Below are 26,036 nucleotides of genomic sequence, written 5' to 3' on the forward strand. Positions count from 1 at the left end.
AAATGTATTTGATCTCATAAAATTACAAAATTCTACATTTTTCAACAACAAAGAATTAAATCTCCATCAATTCTCTCTGAACCTGTACATGTTATTATTAAAAAAGAATGATAAGCAATATTCTGCTCTTATATTCAGCCTTCAAAACATGACCTTGCAATTGTTCTGATACCAAAAATAAATCTATTCTAGAATAGGAATCATGACGAAATGAATAAAATGAAAAATCTTTCTCTTTAGGATTTAATCTCCTCCATGTACCTACTAAATTCATATCTTTCATTAACATTATCAACTGTTTAGCCATTTTAGTCCTAACTACTGGTTTTGGAGATTTATCTCGAAATGTGTCCAAACAACAATTAAAATCACCTCCTACCATAATTTTTCATATGCTTGATTTAAATTAAGAAAAGAATCCAACATAAATTTCTCATCCTCTATATTAGGAGCATAAATATTCATTAAGGTCCAAGATTCAGAAAAAAATTTACAATTAACAACTAAAAGTCTACCAACTAACTCAATAACTGATTACAAAAGAAAACTTATTATTAATCAAAATAGCTACACTTCTTGCTTTTGAATTAAATAAAGTTATAACTTGTCCAACACAATCTCTTTTCAATTTCTGATGATCCTTCTCAGCCAAATGTGTTTCTTGCAAAAAAGCAACATCAACCTTCAACTTTTTAAGATATGCCAATACTCTTTTTCTCTTAATTGTATTATTAAGCCCATTAACATTAAAAGTAGCAAAATTTAAATTAGCCATAATTCCAATTCATTTCAAAGACCACCTTACCACACATGATGGAACTCTTCTCCATGGAAACCACACAAAGAAAACTAGAAAAATCTTCTCAAAAGAAAAAGGAAAAGAAAACCCATTTACAAAAAAAAAAGAAAAAATACTGTACTACAGTATTACCACCCTTAGGGTCAGTAGCCAAACCACCCCCACCCAACAGAACAAAAAAAGTTAATAATCACAAATCATTTCAAGTATGATATGCTTCCTCCAGATGTCTATTAACTTGATCATCATCAATATCAATTTCAACCAATTACTGAGATTTCTTCTCTTGCACTCCATTCTTCTTCTTTTTCTGGACGTATGCAGGCTGTTGAAAAAAACTTTCCTGACTTTTCATCTGTTTATTATCCAGTAAATTAGCAAATGTAAGAGCTTCAATGTCATCACTAAAGAACTGAGATTGAAAGTCTCCATAAGAAAACTTTAAGGACAGCAGGATACCAAAAGGCAAATTTATACCCTTCCACATAACAGCTTTGGCAGAATTAAATTCTTTGTCATTTAATAACAACTTGACTCAAATCAGCATAAAAGAAAACTATTATTCTTAACTACCAGGGGGCCTTGATTACTTCTCGCATTTTGAACTGCAACTTTTAAGATCAATTCTCTATCTTGATAGTGTAAACATCTAATCAGGATAGAGCATGGAGCTCAACCTGGAAGTGGTTTCCTTTTTATTGCTCTATGAGCTCTATCCAATTCCAAACCATTCGGGAAATATTCTTTTCTCAAAACTTCAGTGATCCACTTCTGGAAAAATTGAACCAGGTCCAGACCCTCAAAATCTTCTGGAAGACAAACAATTTTAATATTATTCCTTCAACTTTGATTGAATCAATTTTCTTCTCAACCAGTAAATGAATCCTCCATCTGACCCATCTTTTCTTTACATTGTTCCACATCATCTTCACAGTCATGAAAACCTTCTTAAATTTATCTTATTCCTTGTCCATCTATTTCAGACACCTTGCCACATCTATCTTAACAGATTATATCTCTACCTTCGTGTCAGTAAGTTGTTCCTTTATAGATGAAAAACCTTGACCGATCTGACTTGCCAAATCCTCTATTTGTTTGGATATATCAATTTGACTTACAGGGTCTGGATAATGAGGGTCAGATTTGAACTTCATTAATACCTGTTTAGATATGGGCCTACCCTTATATATTACTGTTTCTTCCTCCTCCATATCTGGGTAAATATCTTCTTCCTCCAGTCCCCCTCTGACATTTTCTTCTTCCTCCTCCATCAATACTGATGGTATTTCAGCCTGACTGTGGGTTCAGTTATGCCCCCCACCCCCCTGTCAGTCCAGCATCACTGGGCTGAGAGAAGTTGGGTTCCCCTGAAGTTTAGGCCGAGCTCTATATAGTATCTTCACGCTGCGTGGAGTCGGCACCAGAGTCGAATGGGTCTTACCCAGGGACTGCCATTGTGGTTTTGGATGAGCAGGAATCGACTCTGCGGACTCCATTTCAAAGGTGGGCCCAAGTTCTTCTGTACGTGATAGCTGTTTAGAAGTCTTTTTATTTGCTGCTTGTGCTTTTGTTTTCTTCACAGTTGCTTTCTAAAGTATATCAACTGTATCCAATATTTTAAAAAAAGTTATAAAAACTTTAAAAGTCGGCTTTTTAGTAGTTCTGCTGGGGGAGGTGTCTTTCCTCATCTTCTCCCTACACCATTATGCCATGTCCCCTGCTGTTTGATATTGAACATAAAGGCACTGCTCGTTGGTCAGTCAGCAGGCTGAATGGTTTTCCGGCCAGATAGTGCCTCCATTGGGACACAGTTTCCACAATAGCTGAGTGCTCAAGTTCGGGGCCCAGGAGGGTTCAGGAAAAGAAAGCCACTGGCCTGACGCCTGGTTGAGCATGGCAGCCAGGGTGAAGTCAGATGCATCACTCTTCAGCTGGAAGGGGATGGATTCATCCACAGCATGCATCGCCGCCTTGTCAATGTCATCCTTGATGCATGTGAATGCCGTTTGGGCTTCCACTGCCAGGGTAGCTTTCACTGGGGGTGGCTTTTGTCTGCATAATTTGGGGCCTTCTGGGCAATATACAAAAAGAAACCCACCTTTTCAGGGCCTTGAGAGTATGGGGCAATGGGAGCTCCATTAGGGGGTGCATGCAGTCAGGGTCGGGCCCAATGATGCCATTCTCCCCAACGATGGCAGGTGAAGTACTGAATATGCATTTCTTTTGTTTATATATTAGATTGAGGCTTTTGGTCATCTGGAGAAATTTCTGCAGGTTAGTGTCATGATCCTGCTGGTCATGGCCGCAGATGGTCACATTGTCCAGGTAAGGAAATGTGGCTTTTAGCCCATAGTCATCCATTATTTGGTCCATCTCCCTCTGGAAGTCAGTTATCCTGAAGGGGAGACCGAGGAAGTGGTAGAGACAGCCATCTGCCTCAAAGGAAGTGTATGAGTTTTACTCTGGACGGATTTGGAGTTGGTGGTAGGCTGAATTGAGATCAATGGTTGAAATTGGGCGATCTCATTTACCATGTCAGTGATGCAGGGGAGTGGGTAGGCATCATTGTTGGTTGTTTCATTATTGGAAGGATGTGAAGGCATTAAAAGGTGATTAGAAAAGGTTTACAAGAATGGTTCCTAAGTCAAGAAACTACAGTAACAAGAGGTAATTAAATATACTGGGACTGTTTTTTTGGGAAAGAGAAGGCTAAGGTGGAGAAAAAAATAATGGTGAGTGGCTTGTAAGGTTTGGAAAAGAGAATAAAAGACAGATAAAAGAAGGTACCTGAAAATAAAAATAATCCAAAAAGAAGGCAACCAGGAAAATGAATAGAAGAAAAAGTGAGAAGAAAAAGAAAGAAGATAGGAAAAATAAAAAAGACAGCAAAAGAAAGAGGAAAAGACTCACCATGTGGTGGAGGTGAAGAGGGCAACCCTGGGCATACTAGGATGACAATGGTGACGATAGCAGAGCCCTGAAACTTCCCGAAAGAAGAGGATTCACCCAGGAGAGTAGGGGAAGAGGGCCCCAAAAAGATTTGATTGCAAGGTGGCTGGGGGAGGAAGGCTACGACTGAGGCAGCGGGAGCATCAACGAGCATGGGTTGTGAGGTGGTGGAGGCCCACGGACAGCAGGACTAACCAGTGCCCATGGAAGCGATGGTGGTAGTAGTGGCAACAGAGGGGAAATGGTGGACCAACAGAGAAGATAAGTTCTTACAGGACAAAAAAGATCTGAGCAAGGGCCAGGAGGAGTCCACAGTTGAGGCAGTATCAGAGGGGTGAGGCATCAGGGTGATAGGAACAATGCAATTGGGGAGACATGGGGACACAATGGAGAGAGAAAAGGTCACGAGGTGCAGGCAGCTCCAGCCTGACAACTTTTGAGAGTGATGAGGAAGAGATAGGAAGAGAAAGAGAAGAAGAATCAGAGAAGAAGGACTGAGAGACAAGGAAAGTGGGAGGGGTGAGAAGACAGAGAGAATGGAACCCACGACCAGGGACATTATGGAAGCTATTCAAAAAATGCAAAATAACATTAAAAACACTGGTGGTGGGACAGAATAAAATTAAAGAAAGGTTAGATAATGTAACTGAAAGGGTAACGGTGATGGAAGAGAGACTAGATAATATGGAAGAGAGATTAGAAAGAGGGAGTGAAAAAATATGGGAAAAATTGATTATTTAGAAAATTATGTAGGAAAAATAATATCAAGATAGTGGGGGTGAAGGAGGATGCAGAGGAGAGAGACCCGGTGGGATTCTTTAAAAGATGGATCCCAGAAGTACTGGAGAGGGACCAAATTGGGGATAATTTGGAAACAGAAAAACCCCACCGGTCTCCTACCCCCTGCCCGATCCCAGATCAAAGACTCCGCTCCATCCTGGTCAAGCTCATTCACCTCCAGGATAGGGAACAAATTTTGCAGGCAGTGGCAAGGGGATCAAAGGAGAGGAAGGAACCAGCTGAACATGGGGGAAAAAGGAAGGAATTTGATCCAGTTCAAAAAAAATCTAAAGCAAAAAGGGATTGAGTTAACCCTCCTTTACCATGCAACTTTAAAAAAAACAAGACCAGGAGGGATGCTAGAGGGGCAATGAATTATGTTTAAAAACTTGCCGCCCTCTCAGAATTAAATGTAAATATTAATAGGAAAGAAATTAGGATGATGGGTTGTATATGTTGCAAATGTTAAGAACATAGATGGGAATGTTTTATTCTTGTATTGTTTAAAACATAAATGTCAAAGTTAAATAAAGAAAGAATAAGGGGAGCTCTGAGAAGGGGGAAGAAACAGAGTAACAGATAGATGGGTCCATTAGGTACACTCCATATTAATTGGGGAGTTGGCGGCAGTTGTGTGGGATTGGGTGCCAGGAAGGGAAAAGGAGTGCAAGAAGGAAGAGGAGCGGGGGGGGGGGGGGGGGATAAATACCGGGGGTGTTTCTGGTTTTTCTCTTTGCCTGATTGGTTGGTTCTAGTTTTTTTTAGTTGGTTTAAGGTTTATTTGGAGTGTGATCATCTGCGTCAGAGGCCCAAGGATGATAAGATAGATGGAAGATAAGTATCAGGAGAAAAGAAGTAAGAATTGGAAATTAATGGAGAGGTCCTGGGGTAATGGATAAGACAATTAAATTCATAAGATTTAACATAGATGGGATAAATGGAATGATAAGGAAAAAAATGCTGGTAGGTCTAGGTTTTCAACAGGAGACCCATCTCACAAATTAAGAACATGGAAAGTTAAAAAGGGGGTAGGTGGACCAGGTGGTGATGCCCTCCTTCAATTACAAATCTGGGGAGAAGCTATCCTCATAGGGAAAAATGTTCCAGTGGTGGTCTGGAGTTTGGTCACTGACCCGGCTGGGAGATTTGTGATGATCCACTGTCCAATATACTCTGAACCATGGATACTGGGGAGGGGGGAGGTGTGTGGCATGATGGCATAGGTTGGAATCGTGGAAATACACCTCTCCTGGCCAAATTAATTAAAACCCAATTAAAAATAGAATTTTTACCTTTTTCTTAAACTTAAGACCTTTGTGATTTGTTCATCAATCGATATATAATGGCTATAAGAAAAGGTAAAACACAAACAACTAAGAAGAGAGATCAGAAGAAGCTGGGCCTACTTTAATGATGGATCCTTGGGCTCAAGTTCCTCTTCCTTCCAGAGTGACCTGCGCTGCAACGGCAAAGATTAATGCGACTCCAGTGCCATTTCTCTGGGGAGTTTGTGAAGTTAGCGCTGAAGTCCAGAAGAAGACAATCGAACTGCAGATATTGCAGAAACAACTGTGCATGCGCGAAGCTTTGCACATGAGCATAACAGAGCAGCCTGTTTCCCTATTGGGAACAGTAGAACCAACTAAGTCTCTGGTCACTAGCATTGCTAGTCAGATCCACATTCATCCATTGATTCAATTAGGCATTGAATCAGGATGGTCTTCAAGTGATTCAGAGGAACAAAAAGATGATCAAGATATAGAGAAGGAAGAATTGGAGGGAGCAGAAAATGAAAAGGAAGAAGCCCAAACTGATTCAAGGGATTGAAGCAATGCAACTTAAGTATTCTGAAGCTGAAATTAAAGGTATAGAAGGAGAGAGAATACGGGAAATTATAGACCGGTCAGTCTGACGTCGGTGGTGGGGAAGATATTGGAATCCATCATTAAAGGAGAAATAGCAGAACACTTAGGAAGGAATAATAGTATCGGTGCTGGTCAGCATGGGTTCGTTAAAGGAAAATCTTGCTTGACTAATCTCCTGGAATTTTTCGAGGATGAAACAAGGAGGGTGGACTCAGGAGAGCCAGTGGATGTGGTGTACTTGGACTTCCAGAAAGCCTTCGATAAAGTCCCACACAGGAGGCTTGTTAGCAAAATCAAGGAGCATGGTATTGGGAGTAGGGTGCTGTCATGGATAAATAGTTGGTTGAGAAATAGGAAACAAAGAGTTGGGATAAACGGGTCATTTTCTGGATGGCAGAATGTGATGAGTGGGGTCCCGCAGGGGTTGGTGTTGGGCCCTCAGTTGTTTATCATTTATGTAAATGATTTGGATGAGGGGATTAATAACTGCATATGCAAATTCACAGATGACACTAAACTGGGTGGTAGTGTAAAGTGCGAGGAGGAATGTCAGGAAATTGCAAGGGGACTTGGACAGATTAGGGGAGTGGGTGGAAAAATGGCAGATGAAGTTTAATGTGAGTAAATGGGAGGTTGTCCATTTTGGAGGCAGAAACAAAAGAGCAGAGTATTATTTAAATGGAGTTAAGCTAGGGAATGGGGTAATGCAAAGGGATCAGGGTGTACTTGTTCACCAGTCATTAAAAGCTAGTATGCAGGTTCAGCAAGTGGTGAAGAAGGCAAACAGTATGTTGGCTTTCATAAAGAGGGAATTGGAGTATAGGAGTAGAGAAGCCCTCCTGCAGTTGTTCATGGCCCTGGTGAGACCTCACCTGGAGTATTGGGTCCAGTTCTGGTCCCCATATTTAAGAAAGGACATACTTGCTATAGAGGGAGTGCAGCGCAGATTTACAAGGTTAGTTCCCGGATTTGCAGGATTGTCATATGCGGATAGATTAGAAAGACTGGGATTATATGCGATGGAGTTTAGAAGGATGAGGGGAGACATGATTGAGGTATTTAGGATTATCAAAGGGTTTGACAGGGTGAAATCAGAGTACATGTTCCCAATGATGGGAGAGACTAGGACTATATTTTAAGGGCATATTTTAAGAATACAGTGAAGACCATTTAACACAGAAATGAGGAGAAACTTTTTTTACCCAGAGAGTTGTAGGTTTGTGAAACGCATTGCCACAGAGGGTAGTGGGGGCAGATTCATTGGTTAGATTTAAGAGAGGAGTTGGATAAGGCTCTTGTGGGCAGGGAGTTAAGGATTATGGGGATAAGGCTGTGATTGGTTATTGAAAGGGAAAGATCAGCCTTGATCCGATAAATGGCAGTACTGGCTTGAAGGGCCAATTGGCCTACTCCAGCACCTATTGTCTATTGTTTGTTTTAGTAATTGAACCCTTAGCAGAGTTAATAAGGAAAGATTCTAATATTAGGGGTATAAAAGTTAGTCAAGAGGAATACAAGATTAATTTATTTGCAGATGATATTTTGGTTTATATGGATCCTATAAATTCTTTGCATCAATTATATATAAGATTAGAAGAACATGGTGAAATATCAGGATATAAGGTGAATTGGGACAAAAGTGAAATTATGCCCTTGGTTAAAGGGGACTAAACCCAGTGTAGGGAATTTGCTACATTTAAGTGGTCAGGTGATGGAATTAAATATTTAGAGGTTAAAGTTCATAATGATTTAAATAATTTATATAAATTTAATTATTTATTTTTACTTAATAAAATTAAAAATGACTTAAATAGATGGTGTAGCATGTGGCTGTAGTTATAGCTCTGGTTTAGAGGTCTAGAGAAGACATGTACACTCGAGAGTACAAACAGTACTGATTTATTGGGTCATTGGTTCTGCCTTTAATAGGCCAGCTGAGCCTTGCTGCTACATTATCAGTGGGCGTGGCCTACACTCTGCTAATCACAGATTGGTAGCTTAATGATCTGTCAATTGCTGATTGGTCCATTTCCTCCATTGCCATTGTGGCCGAGGGAAGAAGGCTGTCTAGGCCCATACTGTCTGCTCAATCGTCGTGTTCTGATGTCGCTACTTGTGTTGGACTGCAGAGTAGACCGTGGGTCGCTACAATGGAATAATTTACGTATAACTTTAGTAGGTAGAGCTAATTGTATTAAAATGAAATAAATATTTTTACAAGAGTTCAATATCTATTTCAGTCAATTCCTTGTTGGATTCATCAACATTTTTAAAGATTAAGAATTCAAGTATTAGGAAGTTTTTGTGGAAAGGAAAAATGGCAAGAGTTTGTTTGGAAAAACTGACTTGGAAACATGAATTAGGAGGTTTGCAACTTCCCTATTTTAAGAATTATTGTAGAGCAGCTCAACTCAAATTTATTAATGATATGTTTGATTTAGGTTAGCTCTCAGCTTTGGTTAAAATAGAATTGAGTAAAATAGGAGAAGATTCTATGCAGGACTTCATTTATAAATTAATTTCAAAATTGTTAATGGGTATTAGAGATATGCCTATTCTGAAACATTTGATTAAATTATGGAATAAGATAAATTATGAGATATGTTGATTTCTCTACAAATGCCTTTATGTCAAAATAGACTTCTTCCTTTATGAATAGTCAATTTTTGAAAATTTGGAATCAATTGAGAATTAAGATTGTTTTGAAGTTAATAAATGTATTACTTTTCAATGAATAAAAGAAATGTTTAATGTCCCAAATAATACTTTTCTCTGTTATTTTCTGATTAAAGAATTTTTTGATTGATAAGTTAGGTCATAATTTTATATTACCTTGGTAGGATGAATTAGAAATATTGATAAGTAAAGGGAGTACTAATAAGTTTATTTCAGAATTGTATAGATTACTTCAAAAATTTGCTCCCAAATTAGGATTTCATAAATCAAGATTAAAATGGGAGGTTGATTTAAATAGACAATGGATGAAAATGACTGGAAGCAATTATGTAAAGAAAATATGACAAAAAATATTAATGTTAGGTATAGAATGGTTCAATATAATTTTTTTATATCAATAATATTTAACTTCATATACAAAAACAATGTGGTATATAGTAAATCCCCACTCCCTCCCATCCACCCCAATACCTCTCCCTCCAATCCACCCTCTCCCTACTACCCCAACACCAAAGATAGAAAAAAGAAAGAAAGGTGATACACCCATCAATAACTTAATTAAATGCCACAGATTAGGGTAACACCACCACAACGTGCCAAAGAAAGTTCAAAATTTTAAACCCTTATCATCCAAATAAGGGCTGCACGTTTTCTGATAAAAAAGATAATTTTCACGTAAATTATATGTTATCTCATTTCCAATGGAATACACGATCTCAATTCCATATGCCATTGTTGCAAACTTAAATCAATCTAATTTTTTCATGTAATCACTATACATTTTCTCGCTACAGCCAAGGCTCAAAAACACGTCTCAATTTCAAACCCAACACTTTAACATTACCTAATAAAAATAATGTTGGTTCCATCAACAATTTAATCTTAAAAATTTTCTCTAAAACCTCTTTAAGTTGTATCCAAAAAGATTTAATAGTGTCACATGACCATTTAAACTGTAAAAAATAACTTATTTCTTTATGACATCTGTGATGATGTAATGGGGGGGGGGGCTATTATACTGACCGCTTGCTATTGGTTATGAATGTAGAGATACTCCACCGTACTGGTATAACAAATGGAAATTCTTTCCCACTGGCCAGTTTAGAGGTGGTTCTTCTTCTTTTTCTTTGGCTTGGCTTTGCGGACGAAGATTTATGGAGGGGTTTGTCCACGTCTGCTGCAGGCTCGTTGGTGACTGACAAGTCTGATGCGGGACAGGCAGGCACGGTTGCAGCGGTTGCAAGGGAAAATTGGTTGGTTGGGGTTGGGTGTTGGGTTTTTCCTCCTTTGTATTTTGTTAGTGAGGTGGGCTCTGCAGTCTTCTTCAAAGGAGGTTGTTGCCTGCTGAACTGTGAGGCACCAAGATGCACGGTTGGAGGTGATATCAGCCCACTGGCGGTGGTCAATGTGGCAGGCACCAAGAGATTTCTTTAAGCAGTCCTTGTACCTCTTCTTTGGTGCACCTCTGTCTCGGTGGCCAGTGGAGAGCTCGCCATAGAACACGATCTTGGGAAGGCGATGGTCCTCCATTCTGGAGACGTGACCCACCCAGCGCAGTTGGGTCTTTAGCAGCGTGGATTCGATGCTTGCAGACTCTGCCAGCTCGAGTACTTCGATGTTGGCGATGAAGTCACTCCAATGAATGTTGAGGATGGAGCGGAGACAGTGCTGATGGAAGCGTTCTAGGAGCCGTAGGTGATACCGGTAGAGGACCCATGATTCGGAGCCGAACAGGAGCGTGGGTATGACAATGGCTCTGTACATGCTGATCTTTGTGTGTTTCTTCAGGTGGTTGTTTTTCCAGACTCTTTTGTGTAGTCTTCCAATGCCGCTATTTGCCTTGGCGAGTCTATTGTCTATCTCGTTGTCGATCCTTGCATCAGATGACATGGTGCAGCCGAGATAGGTAAACTGGTTGACCGTTTTGAGTTTTGTGTGCCCGATGGAGATGTGGGGGGCCTGGTAGTCATGGGAGCTGGCTGATGGAGGACCTCAGTTTTCTTCAGGGTGACTTCCAGGCCAAACATTTTGGCAGTTTCCACAAAACAGGAATCATGCGCTGGAGAGCTGGCTCTGAATGGGTAACTAAAGTGGCATCATCTGCAAAGAGTAGTTCACGGACAAGTTGCTCTTGTGTCTTGGTGTGAGCTTGCAGGTGCCTCAGATTGAAGAGATTGCCATCCGTGCGGTACCGGAAGTAAACAGTGTCTTCATTGTTGAGGTCTTTCATGGCTTGTTTCAGCATCATGCTGAAGAAGATAGAAGAGGTGGTTCTAGTCTGTTAATAAAAGCCCATTATTGGTATAATACTTGACTGGTCCATGTCTATGGCATATCAATTTTATTAACAGACTCAATCATGGATACTTCCCTGAAACCTGGAAGACTCAAGATAGATCAAGATGCCATCCGAGCTGGAGAAATTTTTCACCACTTGCTCCAGTGTTTTGAAGTATATATGCAAGTGAACAATGTTGTGGAAGACGCAGCAAAAATGGACCATTTCATGGCCCTCCTCGGAGAATTACCCTACTCCGTGGTTAGAGATTCAGCTGTCTGTCAGAATGCAGTGAATCTCTTCCGATCCTATTATGATATGCCACAAAATACTTTGTTCGCACTCGAAAACAACAAAATGGAGAGAGTGAAGATGCTTTCGCGCTCACAATAAAAGGGCTATCCAGAGCCTGTGCTTGCACTAATGTCACGGCTGAATCCCACAGAGAATCCTTGATGCTGGACGCATTCATAAGTGGATTGGAGTCGGGGTACATCAGGCAACATTTACTGGAAACCCTGGGCCTAACCTTTAATGCAGCTCTACAACAAGTGAAGATGCTTAAGTCTGCACTTCAAAGTGCTAAAGCCCTTGAGAAAGAGAGAGGTACTGAAGCGACATCCCCAAGACCCACCCGCGGAGACGATACACTGCTGAGCGCCACTAAACTGCAGCATAAAAACCACCACAGAAGATGCTACTTCTGAGGTTTGGCGCTACATGTTCGCTCTCAGTGCCCTGTGCGGCAAGCCAATTGTGCCAACTACGGGAAGCGAGGGCACTGGGCCAGAGCCTGCCATGCGCAAAAGTCCTCGCCTAACTCATGCCGTGAGCTGAAGAGTAAGAAGTAGAAGAAGCACTCAAGTACTACTACTAAGCAGGGGTGCCTCCACAACACTGCTCTGTTGACCTGGAGAGCCAATGATTCATCTAGCTCTTCTCCCTCTTCTTCTACTTCTTCTGAAATCGTAAGTGGAACAGCCAGCAATGAGGCAAATTCCGACAGATCATCGCCATGGAGAGACCCTATTCTAGCATCCATGACGATTAATCAAGATGGACCACACAACCTGAAGCATTCCATGTTAAAGGTGGAGGTAAATGGGGAGCCTATTGAGTGTTTGTTTGATTCAGGCAGTATTGACAGCTATATTCATCCTACGACCTCTGGTGCATTGAATCTTATCTTATATCCGTCTAAGCGCAGAATTTCTATGGCTTGTTCTGGACTAAAACAAGATGCTACAAGTTGTTGTAAAATAACCCTAAAGATACAGGGAAATTGATATACACACACTTCAAATTGCACGTGCTCCCCAGTCTGTGCACTCCGATGCTTTTAGGATTAGATTTCCAATGCCAAATGAAAAGTATCATATTGGCATTTAATGGCCCATTTTCATCGATTACGATACCCCAAGAAGCTGCTTGCGGGTTATTGACTCTAAAAGACCACGTCTTTTTACAAATTTAACCCTGGATTGTAATCCTATAGCTACAAAGAGTAGGCGCTATAGCAAAGAGGACAGACTCTTTATTAAGAACAAGGTTAGGTGTTTATTGAAAGAAAAAAAATCATCGAACCCAGTACAAATCCTTGGTGTGCACAAGTTGTAGTTGTCAAAAATGGCGCGAAACCTAGAATGGTCGTGGACTACAGCCAAACTATAAACAGGTTTACGCAACTAGATGCTTATCCCCTGCCTTGTATCTCAGACATGTTAAACCAGATTGCACAGTTCAAAATATATTCCACAATTGACCTGAAATCAGCTTATCATCAGGTGCCTATTCACAAGGATGAAAGGCAGTTTATTGCTTTTGAGGCAGATGACAAACTTTTCCAGTTTAAAAGAATCCCTTTTGGAGTTACCAATGGTGTATTCGTTTTCCAAAGGGAGATGGACAAACTAGTAGATGCTCATAACTTGCGAGCCACCTCCCCTTATCTGGACAATGTCACTATATGTGGCAAAGACTTAAATGATCATGATCAGAATTTACGAAAATTTCTCCAGGTAGCCAAGCATCTGCACTTAACCCTTAACAATGACGTGTCTACACCATACTAAATGCCTAGCCATACTAGGCTATGTAGTGAGAAAAGGAGAGATCAGCCCTGACCCAGAGAGAATGAGACCACTCATGGATCTACCCCCACCTGGGACACAAAAGTCCCTCAAGTGTTGCCTGGGGTTTTCTCCTATTACGCTCACTGGGTGCCCAACTACGCAGATAAAGCGTGGCCACTGTTTAAAACTACTAGTTTTCCCCTGTCTGAAGAAGCCCTCCGTGCTTTTGAAAACATCAAACAGGATATAGCCAAAGCAACACTGTCAGCTATTGATGAGGATTTACCATTCCAAGTGGAATCTAATGTGTCATACTGGGCCTTAGCAGCTACGCTAAATCAAGCTGGTAGACCTGTGGTCTTTTTCTCTCAGACATTACATGGGCTGGAAATCAGGCAATCCTCTATCAAAAAGGAAGCACGAGCAATTGTAGAATCCATTTGCTGTTGGAGACACTTTTTAGCTGGAAGGAAGTTCACATTGTTGACTGATCAAAAATCTGTCACCTAGATGTTCAACACTAAATTGAGGAGCAAGATCAAAAACAATAAGATTATGCGTTGGCGAATTGAACTTTCTACTTATGATTACGACATACTTTATTGCCCAGGAAAATTCAATGACCTTCCAGGCGCCCTTTCTCGCATGACCTGTGCAAGTCGAAACTAGACCATTTAAAATATCTTCACGATGAATTATGTCACCTGAGGGTCACTAGATTTTATCATTATGTGAAGTCCCTCAATTTGCCGTACACACTAGAAGATGTCAAGAAACTAACTAACGAGTGTCCTGTTTGTGCGGAGTGTAAACCAAACTAGAGCGCATCGGATGTCCCCCAAAGTTCCTCAACATGATTATCCAACTGCACGAAAACCAACAAGGTCGGGTCAGATACAGCAATGAGCTCTCTGAACCCTTCTCCATTAACAATGGCGTGAAGCAAGGCTGTGTTCTCGCACCAACCCTCTTTTCAATCTTCTTCAGCATGATGCTGAACCAAGCCATGAAAGACCCCAACAATGAAGACGCTGTTTACATCCGGTACCGCACGGATGGCAGTCTCTTCAATCTGAGGCGCCTGCAAGCTCACACCAAGACACAAGAGAAACTTGTCCGTGAACTACTCTTTGCAGATGATGCCGCTTTAGTTGCCCATTCAGAGCCAGCTCTTCAGCGCTTGACGTCCTGCTTTGCGGAAACTGCCAAAATGTTTGGCCTGGAAGTCAGCCTGAAGAAAACTGAGGTCCTCCATCAGCCAGCTCCCCACCATGACTACCAGCCCCCCCACATCTCCATCGGGCACACAAAACTCAAAACGGTCAACCAGTTTACCTATCTCGGCTGCACCATTTCATCAGATGCAAGGATCGACAATGAGATAGACAACAGACTCGCCAAGGCAAATAGCGCCTTTGGAAGACTACACAAAAGAGTCTGGAAAAACAACCAACTGAAAAACCTCACAAAGATAAGCGTATACAGAGCCGTTGTCATACCCACACTCCTGTTCGGCTCCGAATCATGGGTCATCTACCGGCACCACCTACGGCTCCTAGAACGCTTCCACCAGCGTTGTCTCCGCTCCATCCTCAACATCCATTGGAGCGCTTACACCCCTAACGTCGAAGTACTCGAGATGGCAGAGGTCGACAGCATCGAGTCCACGCTGCTGAAGATCCAGCTGCGCTGGATGGGTCACGTCTCCAGAATGGAGGACCATCGCCTTCCCAAGATCGTGTTATATGGCGAGCTCTCCACTGGCCACCGTGACAGAGGTGCACCAAAGAAAAGGTACAAGGACTGCCTAAAGAAATCTCTTGGTGCCTGCCACATTGACCACTGCCAGTGGGCTGATAACGCCTCAAACCGTGCATCTTGGCGCCTCACAGTTTGGCGGGCAGCAACCTCCTTTGAAGAAGACCGCAGAGCCCACCTCACGAACAAAAGGCAAAGGAGGAAAAACCCAACACCCAACCCCAACCAACCAATTTTCCCTTGCAACCGCTGCAATCGTGTCTGCCTGTCCCGCATCGGACTTGTCAGCCACAAACGAGCCTGCAGCTGACGTGGACTTTTTACCCCCTCCATAAATCTTCGTCCGCGAAGCCAAGCCAAAGAAAGAAGAAACCAAACTATTATAAACCTTTTACTTCCATGTTGATTAAAGCATCTAGACCATTTGAACCCCTCAGTGTAGATTTAAAAGGACCACTACCCTCAAATAATAAGAATACCTATTTCCTTAACATCATTGATGAATTCTCTCATTTCCCCTTCGCTATACCATGTGCTGATGCTTCTGTTAGTTCTGTTATTAAATGTCTTGATATGATTTTCATTATTTTCGGTTATCCTAACATCATTCATAGTGACAGAGGGTCAGCTTTCATGAGTTTTGAACTTGGGCAATAGCTTCTTGATAGGGATATAGCTACAAGTCATACTACAAGCTATAACCCACGGGGTAATGGTCAAGTGGAGCGCAGTAATGGTACAATCTGGAAAGCTATCACTCTAGCACTAAAATCAAAAGGTCTTCCTACCAACTGCTAGCAAGAGGTGGTGCTGGAAGCTTTGAACTCTATCCATACAGTGCTCTGATCCAATTAATAATTTTTCCGGTAATTTGAATTTCTGTAGTACTTTAAAAAGATAACTCCATTCAACCCTATCAAAGGCTTTTTCTGCATCAAGAGCTACTGCCACATTGATGTTTTGTTTATTTGTTCCGTGTGAATCAAATTAATAAATTTACACACATTATCTGCCATTCTTCTATTTTTAACAAATACTGTCTGATCTAACTTCACTAATTTCGGTACACAATCTGTTAATCCATTTGCTAGTAGTTTTGCAATTAGTTTATAGTCTGTATTTAGTAGAGATATTGGTTTATATGAAGCCAGTGACAATGGGTCCTTTCCTGTTTTTGGAATTACTGAGATTATTGCTATTTTACATGAGTCAGGCAAATTCTGAGCCTCTTCCACTTGTTTCATTACCTCTAAGAGGGGCAGAATTAGTAGATTGTTGAATACCTTATAAAATTCTGTGGGAAATCCATCTTTGTCTGGTGCTTTTTTATTTGGCAGTGTCATTAGTGTATTGTGTATTTCTGTAATTGTCAGGGGCTTTAGTAGTTTATTTTGATTTTCCAATTGTAATTGGGGTAATTCAATATTTGACAAAAATTCATTTTTTTGTCGCTATTTCCTAGGTTTTCAGTTTGATATAATTGCTTATAAAATTTCTTAAAATTTCCATTGATCTCTAATGGGTTATAAGAGATCTGTTTATCCTCCTTCCTTGTTGCTATGATAGTCCTTGTTGCTTGTTCTGTTTTTAGTTGCCAAGTCAAAATTTTGTGGGTTTTCTCTCCTAATTCATAATATCGTTTTGTTTTCATAATATATTTCTCTATTTGGTATGTTTGCAACATATCATATTTTATTTTTTTCTCTGTCAATTCTCTCTTTTTTCTCCATATCTTCCCTTTTCATTAAATCTTTCTCTATAGTTACTTTCTCTTTTTCCAACTGCTCTATTTCCCGACAGTATTCTTTTAAAATCTTGGTCATGTAACCAATTTATTTGTCCCCTAATGAAGGCTTTCATTGTGTCCCATAATATAAATTTGTTATAGAATTTGCATTTGTCTCGAAGTATATTATAATTTGTCATTCTATGCATTCCCAAAGTCTTGCCTTTTTAACAACATGGCATTCAGCCTCCATCTGTATGTTTTTGGTGGAATATCCTCTAGAGCAATTGTCAACAACAAGGGTGAATGGTCTGATAAAAGTCTTGCCTTATATTCAGTCTTTTGCACTCTCCTTTGAATCTATGCCAACAATAAGAACATATCAATTCTAGAATAGGTTTTATGCCTGTTTGAATAATATGAATAATCTCTTTCTTTCTGATGTTGTTTTCTCCATATATCAATTATTTTCATATCATGCACTGAATTTAATGTAAATTTGGCTGCTTTATTTTATGTAGTGGTCCTCCCAGTTTTATCTATTGATGGGTCAAGGTTAAAATTAAAGTCTCCCCCTAGTAAGATATGTCATTCTGTGTCTGCTATCTTTAAAAAAATGTCCAGCATAAATTCCTGGTCATCTTCATTAGGTGCATAAATATTCAACAAGTTCCAAGATTCTGAATAAATCTGCCACATCATCATTACGTACCTACCCACTGGGTCTGTTAATTGGCAAATTCTTATTAACTAGAATAGCTACTCTCCTGTTTTTTCAATTGTACGATGATGCTACTACATGACTTACCCAGTCTTTTTCAGTTTGAGATGTTCTGACTCTCTTAAGTGTGTTTCTTGTATGAATGCTATGTCTATTTTTCCCTTTTTAAGTAGTGTCACTATTTTTTTCCTTTTGATTTGATTGTGAATTCCATTAATATTAATTGTCATATATTTCAATGTATTCATCCTATCAATCCATTTTCACATCTATTCCACCTCTTCAACCCCCATCTCTCTTCTAAAATCACTCTTTAGATTGTTCTTATTATTTACTATATGCACTGACACAATTAGTAAGAAAATAACAAAAACTATAAAAAATTAAAGAATAATAGTAAAGAAAGCAACATTAAATGCTCCCTTAATTAGTTGCCCTTGCTACCTTACAAGACAACCACAACTCCCTTTACTTTGTGGATTGTGGTACATACCGCAAATGTCAACAGATTTTACAGTGGACAGATCGTCCCTCTCCCCAAGAGAAATCACTATATATATTATTTTAACAGTCTTTTTGTTATTTTTCTTACTCTTCTTGTTTATTTGGCAATTTTTCTGCAAAATGACGGGCTTCTTCTGGATCTGAAAAGTCTACTTTGCCCACCAGGGGCAAACATCTTCAAAACTGCAGGATGCCACAACACAAAATTGTAACTTTTCCTCCATTGTAAAGTTTTTGTTGAGTTAAACTCCTTATCCTTCTTTAAAAGTTTGAAACTTGTATCTGAGTAGAAGAATATTTTCTCCCTTGTCGGAATATCACAGTAGTTTTATTAGTATGGAATGCAGTTTCTGCTGTGGTTGCACTGGCACCAATCCTCTATGGACTCTTTCAATTTCTATTTCTTCTTGGAGTTCTTCTACTCTCAAAATCTGTGAGATCCATCTTTTTATAAATCCTTTTATATCTGCCCCTTCTTCACCTTTTTTGAGGCCCACTATTTTTATATTATTACGTCTGCTAAAGTTCTCTAAAATGACAATTTTCTGGGCCTATAAGTCATATGGCATCTTAATCTCCTTATCTCTATTCTTCCAGTTTTTATCTTAATCCGTTCACCTCCATTTCCACACCTATCACTCTGTCTTCCAGTTCTTAACTTCACTTTCTCATTTCTGTCATAACATTCTCCATTTTTTGTATTTTTACATGTCTCTTGCATAGTTTTTTTTAAATAGTTTTAAACTCAACCATTATTGTTTCCATTAAAGTTTTTATTTGTCTATCAAAATATTCCTTATTTACCATCTGTGTTTGTTTTTCACCTTGTGCTTTTTCTTGTATTCCATTATCATCTTCTTGGTCTTCTTTTTCTTGCCCCATATCTTCGCTCTGTATTGAGCCTCCTTCTATCATTGCCTTCCCCATGGTTTCTCCCATTGTAATATCAGCATCCCGCTGCTGGTGTCCATTCCCTTTGGTGTCTTACTTGGTATGCTAACCGTGCAAGTGCACTGGCAATTCTTTCTCCAGCTCTGTGAACCAGCATCCAAGACTGCCCCATGGGACATCGTCCCCGAGCTGCCCGCTTACTGGCTTTGCAGCTCGAGTTATCTTCTTCGGGAGAGCTCCCTGCTCGCAGACTTCTTTTTTCCCCCGGTGATTTCTTCCCTTTTTCTTTACTTATCGTTGTAGGCTTTTCTTTCTTTAGAGCCATCTTCAGGCTCTTCTTGCACTGTTTATTTTGCAACTTTTGTTTTATTTCACAGCTTTGTTTCTCTGTCACTTTTTTTTTTAAACTTGCTCTGCAGAGAGCTGGTTTTTCCTAACCAGCCACATGACTCCTCTCTACCAAGATTATTTTCTGGACAGATACTTTCCTTCCTTTGGTAGGTCCTATTTTCACAAATTGGTGATATGCCACACCTCCTTACTCAAATATATTATTGCATGTATATAATTAAATAGTACAGGTAAAAAAATTGTATTAGGTACAGAAATTGTCCAGCAGGGGTGGTTCATGGTTCAGTTTCTGGATTTCTGGCACACCCTCTACTGTTTTCAGAGCTTAATTAAATTAAAATGAAATTATCAGGTTAGGGGTGTTTCCCTATAGTTATGTTTGATTCCCATATCCGGCAAGACTGTTCTATTTTCAAGCAGTTCATTGATTTCTGAATAAATGGTGAAGGGATCGTTTATAACACCAGCTTTTGCAGTAGCATCTGTGTAAACATTCCCAAGAGGTACAGGGTTCTGGTACGGGCATAAATATTCTTTTCCCTATCATGTAGGCTCTAATAAGGGCAAACAATTCAAATTGCTGGGAAAACTGGATGATAGAAGGCAGCAGTCTTCATTACTTCATTTCTGTATTTTTCAAAGTGGCATAACCTGCACAGTGTAGAACTCAATCTATTAAATCTTGTCGTGCCAAAAGTCAAAAGATAATTTCGCTGCAAACAATCATAATCTGGTTCTTCAGGTTCATCCGGAGGTGGTATTAAAAAGGCAATCGAGTTAACAGTAATACAGTCATGGAAGGTCAGATGAATTCACTAAGGGAAAAGTTCATAGTGGCTCAAAAGTACTTGAGTCACCTGTTTGATATCATGAGAGCTGCCACTGAATGCTGGATGTATTTCACTCTGGGTTTCCAAGGTACCTCAGCTCTCTAATACTCAGTCCAAAGATCATCACCACTCTTTTAGGTTGTTCTTTGGTATTAGACTAGTTTCAATTAGTGATAAACAATGTTGCTTTTTTTTGGTAAGCATTGCATAAACATTGCATTGTAGCGGTGACTACACTGCTAACTGAAGGATCAGACAGGTTGAGTTCAGTGAGCAAAACTGAATTATTGCAGGCTGCTTGGCTGGACTTGTACTCCCAGCCCGGACCTGGCTGAGAACCATGCTGGGGGGCCCCAACGTCACCAGGGCATAACATGGGTCGCCAAGCGCGGGCTTCTGAGCCTGGTGCCGAGGTCAGGAGGAAACCCCTGATGGCGCCATTTTGGCTGGTTGCCCCGCCGCGTGCATGACAAGCGGGACTGGTTTGCTTGCCTAACACAGCCCCACCCAGAGCTGGTGCCAATGTCCTTTTTTGCTGGACAGCCTCGCTTCTTGGGTTGAGCCACCACTACTGGCTCGAGGTGGACTGGCTTTAACCTGTCCATCATAAACAGTTCCCTCTTACCACTGATGTCCAGTGTGAAAGTGGATCCTGAACGCTTGTCGACTTTGTACGGCCCTTCGTACGGTCTTTGTAGAGGTGCTGTGAATGGGACCCGCCTGATAAAAATGTACTCTGCAGAGTACAGCTCGCTGGGGATGTGAGATGCCTGTGTGCCAGATCTGGGCGGCGGTGGGGGTGTAAATGAGCCCAACTGGGCCTGGAGGTGGGGAAGTAGACCATGCGGTGACTGCTGGGGGTTGTGAGTTGCATTGACGAACTCACCGGGTAGGGCTAGTGGTGCACCATAGACCAACTTGGCTAATGACACCTGTAGGTCTTCTTTGGGTGTCGAGCGGATGCCCAGGAGCACCCAAGGCAGCTTGTCCACCCAATCACGGCCGGTGAGGTGGGCCATAAGTGCCGACTTAAGGTGGCGGTGCAATCACTTGAATAGCCCATTGGCCTGTGGGTGATAGGCCATGGTGTGATGAAGCTCAATCCCCAGCCTGTTGGCGAGCTGTGACCAGAGGTGAACTGGGCGCCCCGATCACTGGTGAGGTGGTTCGAGTCGCCGAACCGGGCAACCCAACCGTTCAAAAGCGCTCGAGAGCAGGAGTCCATGGAGGCATCTGGCATTGGGATCGCCTCAGGCCAATGAGTGGTGCGGTCTATCACTGTGAAAAGGTAACGGTTACCTCGGGAAATGGGTAAGGGTCCAACGATGTCCACATGTATGTGGCTGAACCTTTCCCAGACGTGTTCGAGATCTTGTACGGGCGCTCTGGTATGCCTGTGTACCTTGGAAAGCTGGCAATGGGTGCAGGTTCAGGCCCAGTTCGCAATCTGCTTTTGAAGCCCATGCCAGACGAAACATTTTGCCACCATACGGACCGTGGACCTGATGGAAGGGTGGGAAAGGTCATGGATATGGTGAAAGACTTGCCTGCACCACTTCTGGGGAACCACTGGTTGCTGGGTGCCCATGGAGACATCGCACAGGACGGTGCTCTCACCATGAGGAGTCGGGAGGTCCTAGAAACGCAGTCCTGAAGGCCTGCGTCTCCTCGTTGGACTTCTGGTCCCGGGCGAGCTGGTCGAAGTCGAGGCCAGGTGTCAGTGCACAAATGACCGGTTGTGAGAATGCATTGGCAACCACATTGTCTTTCCCCGCCTTGTGCTGAATATCGGTGGTGAACTCCAACACAAAGGAGAGGTGACGCTGTTGGCGGGCCGACCAGGGATCTCTTGCCATAGCAAGCACCTGAGTGAGGGGTTTGTGGTCAGTAAAAATGGTACCTGAGTGAGGGGTTTGTGGTCAGTAAAAATGGTACCTGAGTGAGGGGTTTGTGGTCAGTAAAAATGGTGAAAGCCCTCCCCTCCAAGAAATAGTGGAAATGACACACTGCCAGGTACATGCCAGCAACTTACGATCGAAAGCACTATACTTGCACTCTGGCAGGTGATGAAGTCGGCTAAAGAATGCCAGTGGTTTCCACTGTCCGCTCACCTGCTGTTCTAGGACAGCACCGACGGCTGTGGCAGAGGTGTCGATGGAGAGTGCCATATGCAGGTCGGTGCATGGGTGTACGAGGCATCTTTCGTGGCTTTGAATGCCCTGCTGGCCTCTAATCCAGGCGAGTGTCTTGTCTTTGGCTGCGATGAGGGCGAAGAGTGGCTGCATGATGCGCACAGCGCCTGGAATTAAGTGGTTATAGAAATTGACCATACCCACGAACTCCTGTAGCCCTTTGAGGTTGTCCGGGCATTAGAACTCCCTGACTGCAGCAACCTTTGTAGCGGCAGGTATAGCTCCTTCAGCCGTGATGTATGGCCCAGGAACTGCATGGACTCTTTCCCAAACTGGCATTTGGCAGGATTGATCATTAGGCCGGTCGGCCAGTCGGGAGAAGAGGGTACCCAGGTGAAATTTGTGTGGTGTCAAGGATGTCGCCCAGGTAAATGAATATGAAATTCAAATCCCTGCCCACTGTGCCCATAAGGCACTGGAAGGTCTGGGCGGCATTTTTGAGCCTGAAAGGCATGAGTAGGCACTCTAACAAGCCGAAGGGGGTGATGATAGCCGTTTTGGGTATGTCCTCAGGGTGCACTGGGATTTGATGATACCTGCGCACCAGGTCGACCTTGGAGAATACCCTCACGCCATGCAGCTTGGCCGTAAAGTCCTGGATGTGAGGGATCGGGTAACGGTCAGGTACTGTCGCGCCATTAAGCCATCGATAATCTCTGCAGGGGCGCCAGCCGCCGGAGGCTTTTGGGACTAGGTGGAGTGGTGAAGCCCAAGGACCGTCGGAGTGTCGAATGATCCCCAGCTTCTGCAGATGCGAAAACTCTTCCTTCACTATCTGGAGCTTATCCAGCGGGTGCTGGTGTGCTTTGGCATGGTCCGGCGGGCCTTGGGTGGGGATGTAATGAAACACCCCATGGCGTGGTGAGGTGGCTGAGAACTGCAGCTTGAGGAGGGATGGGAACTCTCCAGGATACACTGAAACTCGTCCTTGAGCGTGCTGACCATGGCCATCTGCAGCTGCTCTGTGCGAGAGGCGTTGAGGCAAACGAATTGGAAGGTACAGGCATCTACCAGTCGCCTACCTCGAATGTCGACCAGGAGTCCGTGAGCGAGGAGGAAAATGACACGCAGGATGGCGGTTGGGAGGGACGAAAAGGTAAACCTCCACGAGAACTTCCGCTGGCCGATCTGGAAATGGATGGTCTTGTCTCCATACGTTCAGATCTCTGTCGAATTGGCTACACGGAGGGGAGGTCCTCTAGGCCGGTTCTGGGACTCAATGGCTGGGGCCGGGATAACTCTGATCTGGGCCCCGGTGTCGACGAGGAAGTGCTGGCCACTGACTGAATCCTGCAGGTAGAGAAGGCTGTTCTTGGCCAGCTGCCGCAGCCATCAACAGCGGCCGGCCTGCTCTTTTCCCTGGAACGAGCAGGGCTGATGACACTTCCAAGCTTTGGCTCCCCAGCGCTGGTGGAAGAAGCAGAGGCCTGAAGTGGATGGCTTGCTTCTAGCTATGCTCTTTGAGGCCCCTGCAGGGGCCGAGTATTCCATCGCAATGCTAGAGGAAGGCATGGCATGGCCATGCCCATGACCCGTAACCTGCTGGACTGCTGAGCCCTCTGGGAATCATTCGAGCCATAGCTCCTGAGCCTTTTGAGTGACCTTCCTAGGGTCGACAAAGTTCTCCTGGGACAGTAATGGCTGGATGTCTTCAGGCAGATGGTCGGGGAAGATGCGCTCGAAGAGTGGGCAGTTGGTGTGATTGCCCATGAGCGCGAGCATCTCGTCCATCAACTCAATTGGAGTTCTGTCTCCCAAGGCGTCGAGGCGCAGCATCCGAGCGGCACACTGGTACCTGGAGAGGCTGAGGGAGTCGGTAAGCACCCGCTTGATGGTCCCATACTTAACTTGGGTGGGTGCTGAACGAGGTGCAGCACTTGTTTGGCGGTGGCCTGGTCCAGGGCAGTGACCACATGGTAAAACTTAGTCAAATCTGATGAAATCTGGCGCAGGTGAAACAGCCTCTGCATGGCTGAACCAGGTCTCCAGCTCCTGAATCCAGAAGTCAGGAAGCTTGATGGCTATAACGTTGATTGAAGGGTCGTTCACGTCGGGTTCAAAGACGTTTGAACCTGTCGGGGTCACCAATTGTAGCGGCGACTACACTGCTAACTGAAGGATTGAACAACCACATAAGTTGAGTTCAGTGTGCAAAACTCATTTATTGCAGGTTGCCTGGCTGATCTTATACTCCCAGCCCGGAACTGGCTGAGAACCGCGCTGGGGGGGGCCCCGATGTCACCGGGGCATCACGTGGGTCACCAAGCACAGGCTTCTGAGCCCGGTGCCAAGGTCGGGAGGAAACTCCAGATGGCGCCATTTTGGCCGGCTGCCTTGCCGTGTGCGTGGCAAGCGGGGCCGGTTCGCCTGCCTAATGGTGTACCGCCACAGCATTAAATTAAGATGAGGCTGGTGTTATGTCCTTGGTTGTACCATCAGAGGTCTTAAACACTTAGAGAAGCTTGTAAGTTTACAGCACAAATCTTTACTTGCATCAGTACTGGTCAGGCTGCTAGTCATGTATAAATACACTTGCACTGAGCATGCTCACCACTCAGTGTGATGTGGCTCTTACAATGTGTCTCATTGAGCATGCTCACCACTCAAGTGTGATGCAGCTCTTACAGTCTTGTAGTGTTCATGATCCAGCATAAAATAGTCCCAAATTTCCACTGTATATAACAGCTGGTCATTGTGAAATATCTGATCTGTAGTATAAATCTGGTGCATTTTCATAATCTCCAAAATTCCTATGCAATGTCTTCTGGGAGGGGCTTACATTCCAGGCAACTCAGTGCTCGCGCAGCACTTCATACAATTGGATTCAAAATTCACTTCTGTTGGGAACATGGTGGGCTATTAACAACATTTCTTGTAGTTTTCACAGAGTATATATTTCCCCTGGTTTATAATACTTCTGTATAAGTTAGTAACCAAGAAACATTGCAGGAGTGGAACACCATTTCTTAATTGTTACTTTTAAAATCCAACAACTTGTGAAACTGCAGCATGAATGAAGCACTCTTGAAGGCAGGTTTCAAATTATTGCAGATAACTTTCAGGTCGAGCTTTTAACCCCTTCTTCCTCACTCATGCACAGTCTTCCTACTGCCAATGAAGGTGGGAGGCAAACTTTTTCAAGTTTGTTTTTTCCAAAATGAGCAACAATTTTACATCAAAGGCAACTCTGAAACCTTCTTCTTTAGTGAGACACAGGACTGGTCACTGCTAGGGTACATATGGGGTGGTTTTGCCCACATTCTGCAAGAATAGGCTTGCCCTGCCTGACTTTAGGTCCCCAGGGTTTTCTTCTTTCACCTTGTTTGTTAACATTTGGTGCCTGATTTCTTTCCTGTCATATTTAGCCTGCAGGACCTCTCCGGTTTTTTTTTCTTTTCTGCATCCTTTTCCAACACTTGTCTGTCCCTGTTACTCCTTTCTTTTCGGTTCCCTTTCTTTCTTAGTGTTTATTTTTGAAACAGATTTCTGGCTTGGTTTAGTCCATAACATGTTAAGGGGGAGGGTGGAAAACTGTGAATGTGTTACAGACTTACTACTTTCACATGGGGAATTTCCCTTAACAACCAGTCTACTGAGGCAGGGCGTCGGAACTACGACAACACGTTATGTTGGACAGCAATTTT

The 26,036-nt window shown here is 42.7% G+C and overlaps 1 protein-coding gene across 1 annotated transcript in view; it reads left to right on the forward strand.

The window, feature by feature from the left end:
- Positions 1 to 3,092: 3,092 nt before the first annotated feature.
- Positions 3,093 to 26,036, forward strand: part of LOC138763749 (cystathionine gamma-lyase-like) — a 109,781-nt gene continuing 86,837 nt past the window's right edge. Inside the window, exon 1 of the mRNA XM_069938450.1 lies at positions 3,093 to 3,124. Coding sequence (XP_069794551.1) covers positions 3,108 to 3,124 — 17 coding nt within the window. The 5' untranslated portion in view covers positions 3,093 to 3,107. The remainder of the gene's footprint in view (positions 3,125 to 26,036) is intronic.

The sequence above is a fragment of the Narcine bancroftii genome, chromosome 5 (assembly GCF_036971445.1).
Source record: "Narcine bancroftii isolate sNarBan1 chromosome 5, sNarBan1.hap1, whole genome shotgun sequence".
Lineage (NCBI taxonomy): Eukaryota > Metazoa > Chordata > Chondrichthyes > Torpediniformes > Narcinidae > Narcine > Narcine bancroftii.